The sequence below is a fragment of the Aegilops tauschii genome, chromosome 7 (assembly GCF_002575655.3).
Source record: "Aegilops tauschii subsp. strangulata cultivar AL8/78 chromosome 7, Aet v6.0, whole genome shotgun sequence".
Classification (NCBI taxonomy): domain Eukaryota; kingdom Viridiplantae; phylum Streptophyta; class Magnoliopsida; order Poales; family Poaceae; genus Aegilops; species Aegilops tauschii.
Genome location: NC_053041.3, coordinates 238,139,268 through 238,144,357, shown reverse-complemented (window position 1 = coordinate 238,144,357; position 5,090 = coordinate 238,139,268). Strand labels below are relative to the sequence as shown.

Here is a 5,090-nt window from a genome sequence, read left to right as displayed (position 1 = left end):
AAATAAGGAAATAAATAATAACTTTGTTATTGCCTCTAGGGCATATTTCCTTCAAAAACCACTTTCCTTATATGAAAATTTATCTCTGAACTATTTGAAGCTCCTCATGGTGTCCCGGATCCCATCTAATACACCGAACTATCTTCGGTCTCACCATTATGAATATCCCATTACTACCCTAGCGTTAGCGAACGTTAAGTGTGTGACCCTACGTGTTCGAGAACATGCGGACATGATCGAGACAATTCTCCGATCAATAATCAATAGCGGGACCTGGATGCCCATAGTGACTCCCACATATTCAATGAAGATCTATATCGCTTTGAACCACGATGTTAAGGATTCAGATAATCCTGTATACAATTCCCTTTGTCTCGCGATATTTTACTTGCCTGAGATTCGATCATCGGTATCACCATACTTAGTTCAATCTCATTACCGGCAAGTTCTCTTCACTCGTTCTGTAATACAATATCCCTGTGACTAAACACATTAGTCACATGCTTGCAAGCTACTTAGGATGTTGTATTACCGAGAGAGCTCAAAGATATCTCTTCGTCGTATGGAGTGACAAATCCCGGTCTTGATCAATACAAACCAACTAGTATCTTTCGAGATACCTGAAGAGCACCTTTATGACCACCCAGTTACGAAGTGGCGTTTGATATCCACAAAGCATTATTTCGGTATTAGGGAGTGGGACAATCTCATGGTCTAAGGAATAGCCACTTGATATTAAGAAAGCTGTAGCAATTAAACTAGCTAAGTGACGTGGTCTGATGCCAAGCTTATGAATGGGTCTGTCCATCACATCATTCTCCTAATTATGTGATCTCGTTATTAAATGACAACTCATGTCTCTGGTTACGAAACCTTAACCATCTTTAATCAACGAGCTAGTCTAGGTTAGGCTCACTAGGGACACAGTGTTTGTTTATGTATCCACACGTGTATTTGAGTTTCCAGTTAATACAATTATAGCATGAAGAATAAACCCTTATCAAGAACAAGGAAATATGATAATAACAACTGTATTATTGCCTCTAGGGCATTATTTTCAACATAATAGAGGTGTGGCAGAGTGTAAGAGGAAATCTAGGAAGAAATAGAGGACTTGACACCCTCGGGTGGTGATGAAATTGATGGCCACAGAAGCTTCGAACGGTGGAACTCCGGAGAGATTTAGTCGGCTCATACATAGGGTGGCTCTCATGGCTAGGGGTCAAGAATCGATCGATTCTTTTCGATTCCATTTCAGGAGCTCGAGGAGACCGGAAAGAGGACGACATGTGAAGAATATGACAGGTGGGACATTGCTGGCAGCGGCTGAGAGGAAAAATAAGAAGCAAAGAGGTTGCGGTGTGTTCAACGGGCCTTGGCCAAAATTGGCTGGTGCCGCATTGACTCACGGGCTGGGCGAAGAATATCAATGGGCTGCTGGCTGCTCAAGCTGCGGCCCAAACATGAATAGGGCTCTCTGGCTATTAATTAGCAGGAAAACGAATATGGCTATATAAAATGTCTATTCGCTTACCCTAAAAACCAGAAAAGAATATTACTAGCAGTATATAGTACAAAAATATATACTCAACCTCAACCTTTACTTAAAATACATACAATATTTGTAAAAACTTTATTTTGGGCTTTATAAATATTCTCTAAAATAAATTTAGGGTTCTAAATAATTCCAAAAATGCTTTTGAACAACATCCAAACAAATATTCAAATAATTTTTGAAGCACTTCCCAACTCTTTTTATATTGACAGAGTCATATTACCTTCTCTCTTTTGATTTTCTCATTGAGTTCGCATTGTTTCAAATATTAAATCAAAATAAGGTCCAAAATGAATATTTGTTAATGTGATTTTATTCTCTCTCTTTTGAACATTCCTTTTAACTATAAAGTTTCAAATCCTAGGCAAAATTAGCAAAACTCAAGCAATACAAGAAAGTTTTAATTAATCCAATGTAAATAATTAGCATTCCAAAAATTTAAAATTTTGGGGATGTTACAATAAACTTTGAACAAATCTCTATTTATTGTAAAACTGACTCCTAATAAACATACTCATTAAGTCGCATCACCCTAAAGAGAACAATTGTTGGACTATATCGAGGATCAATCAAATAAGTTAGATCTCACCATTTGGAGCCTAAGAAAAAGCATGTTCTTTAGTTAAAAGACACATCCTTTGGCAAGAAGATAACTTCTTCATGGAAAGACACATCCCTCGATGAAAAGATGTCTTTTGTAAAAAAGGCAAGTCACATGGTGAAAATATATCTCTTCATGGAAAGACACATGTGGTAGTGAAATGATGTTTCTTCCTGAAAAATATTAGAAAATAATGAAAAGAAATGCGGGAATTGTGAGATTCAAAATATATATTAATTTATAACTTCCCAAAAGATGCGACCAATCAATTTGCCTTATTTGTCCTGGAAAACTAATTTATCAAAATTTAACATTTCAATTGTTTAATTCAATTATATTTAAACTTTGCAACTCTATTCCTAAAACAATAAAAAATATATGCATTTCAAATAAAACTCACTGTTTTTTAATAAAACTCCTAGCAAAGTGCGGGCTTCATACACTTTTTTCATGATGAACCTATTTTTGCGAGGTAAAAGAAATTTTTATTCGATGTTTACAGAGTTATAATCGAGAGGCACAGGTTCCTTAATACATGGGGAACTAATTAAGCCACACCGCAAAACAATAATACATGACTGACCAGCAGCACCACTGATGGTATTTTCTAGATATTGACTTTTTTCTCTAAAAAAGTGATCAAAGTTTACAAAACATGACTTTGAATCTAATAGACACTATATTTTGAAATGAAAGGAGTAATTTAGGGAATACTCTTTTAGCAATCGCATTGTTGTCTTTTTTTTTTCTTTTTTGACCGGAGCGCGGTGGTATTTTCAATGTGGGTGAAATACATATAGTCGAGAACTAGCCCAGATGAATGAATACCCCCGAACGCGGCCCACGACGCGGGTGGAATTCGGCCACTGGCCGCGTTCAGAAGTCGGCGGGGGTCATTCGCCCGCGACCTTCCGGCGAGCCCTAGCGACGACGACGGCGTGGGCGCAGTCTCATCCCTGGCACGCGCCAACGAGGAAGACGGGAGGAGTGGCCGACGGGCGGCCGCGCCTTAGCTTCCGACCACCACCGCCGCCGCCGCCGTGGGAGGTGAGCACCCCCTACCTCTTCTGATCTCTTTTCAGTTGTTCAGTTCTATATAAGGTCGATTCAGATTGATTTTTTTTTAACGGAGTCAGATTGATATAGAGTTTGCTAGGAGTAATTTTTACCCAAATAATTTCTCTTTCACATTGGAAACGTAGTTGGAGGAAAACCTATTAGCAAGCATTAATCGGATACCAAGATGCTGGGCTCCAGATTCATCGAGTTCGAACTGGAATATTCAAAAACCAGGAACCTTTCAGTCGGCGACGTCGTCCGCTCCGATGAGATCTTTGCCGGAGGGCACGTCTGGAAGATATACTGCTACCCATATGGCACCAAGAAGGCCAGCACAGGCAGATACGTCTCCCTGTACCTACGGCTCGTCAGCAAAGCCAAATGTGTCAAGGCCATCTTTGAGGCTTCCCTGCTACGCAGGGGCGGTCCTGGGCGTGCAAAAAGATGCACCAAGGTGTACCCACCCAATGGCATCAGCTCTAGGAGCAGGGGATGGCATGAGTTTGTAAGCCGAAGCGATCTGGAGTCTGGTTCCGTCCGGAAAGGATGCGTTACATTCTTATGTGGGATCACGGTTCTGTGTGACAGCTCCATTGCTGTGCCATCCTCGGACATAGAGAGCCATCTTGGCGGTCTGCTGGATCGCTCCGAGGGGACGGATGTTTCATTCTGCGTGAAAGGCGAGACGTTTCACACGCACCGGGCAATTCTCGCCGCGCGGTCACCGGTCTTCAGGGCGGGGCTCTTTGGCCCCATGGCCGAGTCTACAATGGCGTGTGTCACGCTGCACGAAATTGAACCTTTGGTGTTTAAAACCCTGCTTCGGTTCATGTACACTGACTCCCTGCCTGTGGACAGAGAGCTCGGGGACTCTATCACTGATATGGTAAAGCATCTGCTTGCTGCATCGGATCGGTATGCATTGGACCGGTTGAAGCTCGCATGTGCTCAGAAGTTGTGGGAAGGTGTGTCGGCTGATACGGTTGCGGATGCTTTAGCTTGCGCTGAGATATACAATTGCCAAGAGTTGAAGAGCAGGTGCATTGACTTTGTTATGGCAAAAGATAATTTCAAGAAGACTGTGTTGACTGAAAGTTTCATTAGCTTGTTGCATAAATTCCCCTCTATTCGTGCTGAGCTGAGAGCGAAGGTTGGGAGTTGAGACATAGGTTAGTGGGATGCATCTCCACTTATGTTTCAGGCGTCAAGGATTGCTTTAGTACGGTTTTATGATATTTTGGGCTTAGTTTAGGGACTACTATATCATATGGGAGGTTGATTTCAAACTGTTCCTTTTGCAGCACTGGATTAGACGAAAAAAATCGTTGCCAAGTGATACTGGCAAGTAAGGGGACATGGAGGAAATCGTGGTACAGTTCAGATACAGAGCTATGGATGTGCACTGTCCTGAAGCTTTGTAGGCTACTTTCGGTTCTGCACCATTTTGTCCTGGATGTGCACACTGTCCTGAAGCTTGTTTGGATGTCCATTTCGGCTTTTCTGATAATGTAACTATGCGTTGTCTTAACTCCATGGCCCCTCAAAAAAACTCCATGGTCCCTTATAAACTATCTCAAACTACTATAAGTTTGGTTTTGCAATGAAAAAGCCGCTGGGTGCCCGTGCTAATTCTTCAGTTAAAATGAGAGAATTGCCGTGACTTATTTTCATCAGTTATCAATTTTAACATTCCACATGATTTCCTAACAATCGTTTCACTCTTTTAACTTAGTTTAGGGATAGCTATATGATAATGATCGAAAACCATATATAGCTAACGATAAGAGTTTCACATAGCCAACACTAGCACGTCTTTTGCTGGGCACACGTAGTCCCCTCCTTCCTTCCTTACTTCACTCCCCTGGCACCTCATCC

The 5,090-nt window shown here is 41.5% G+C and overlaps 1 protein-coding gene across 2 annotated transcripts; it reads left to right on the top strand.

The window, feature by feature from the left end:
- Nucleotides 1-2,985: 2,985 nt before the first annotated feature.
- LOC109787484 (BTB/POZ and MATH domain-containing protein 1) lies at nucleotides 2,986-4,858 on the top strand. Of its 2 annotated transcripts, XM_020346030.4 has the most exons (3): nucleotides 2,986-3,203; nucleotides 3,359-4,384; nucleotides 4,517-4,858. In XM_020346030.4, the coding sequence occupies exon 2, from the start codon at nucleotides 3,400-3,402 to the stop codon at nucleotides 4,375-4,377; it is 978 nt and encodes a 325-aa protein (XP_020201619.1). In that variant the 5' UTR covers nucleotides 2,986-3,203; nucleotides 3,359-3,399; the 3' UTR covers nucleotides 4,378-4,384; nucleotides 4,517-4,858. The 2 variants fall into 2 exon arrangements, 1 of the variants encoding a protein (XP_020201619.1); XR_002238559.4 differs by lacking the exon at nucleotides 3,359-4,384 and having other exon boundaries at nucleotides 2,992-3,203.
- The last annotated feature ends 232 nt before the right edge of the window (nucleotides 4,859-5,090 follow it).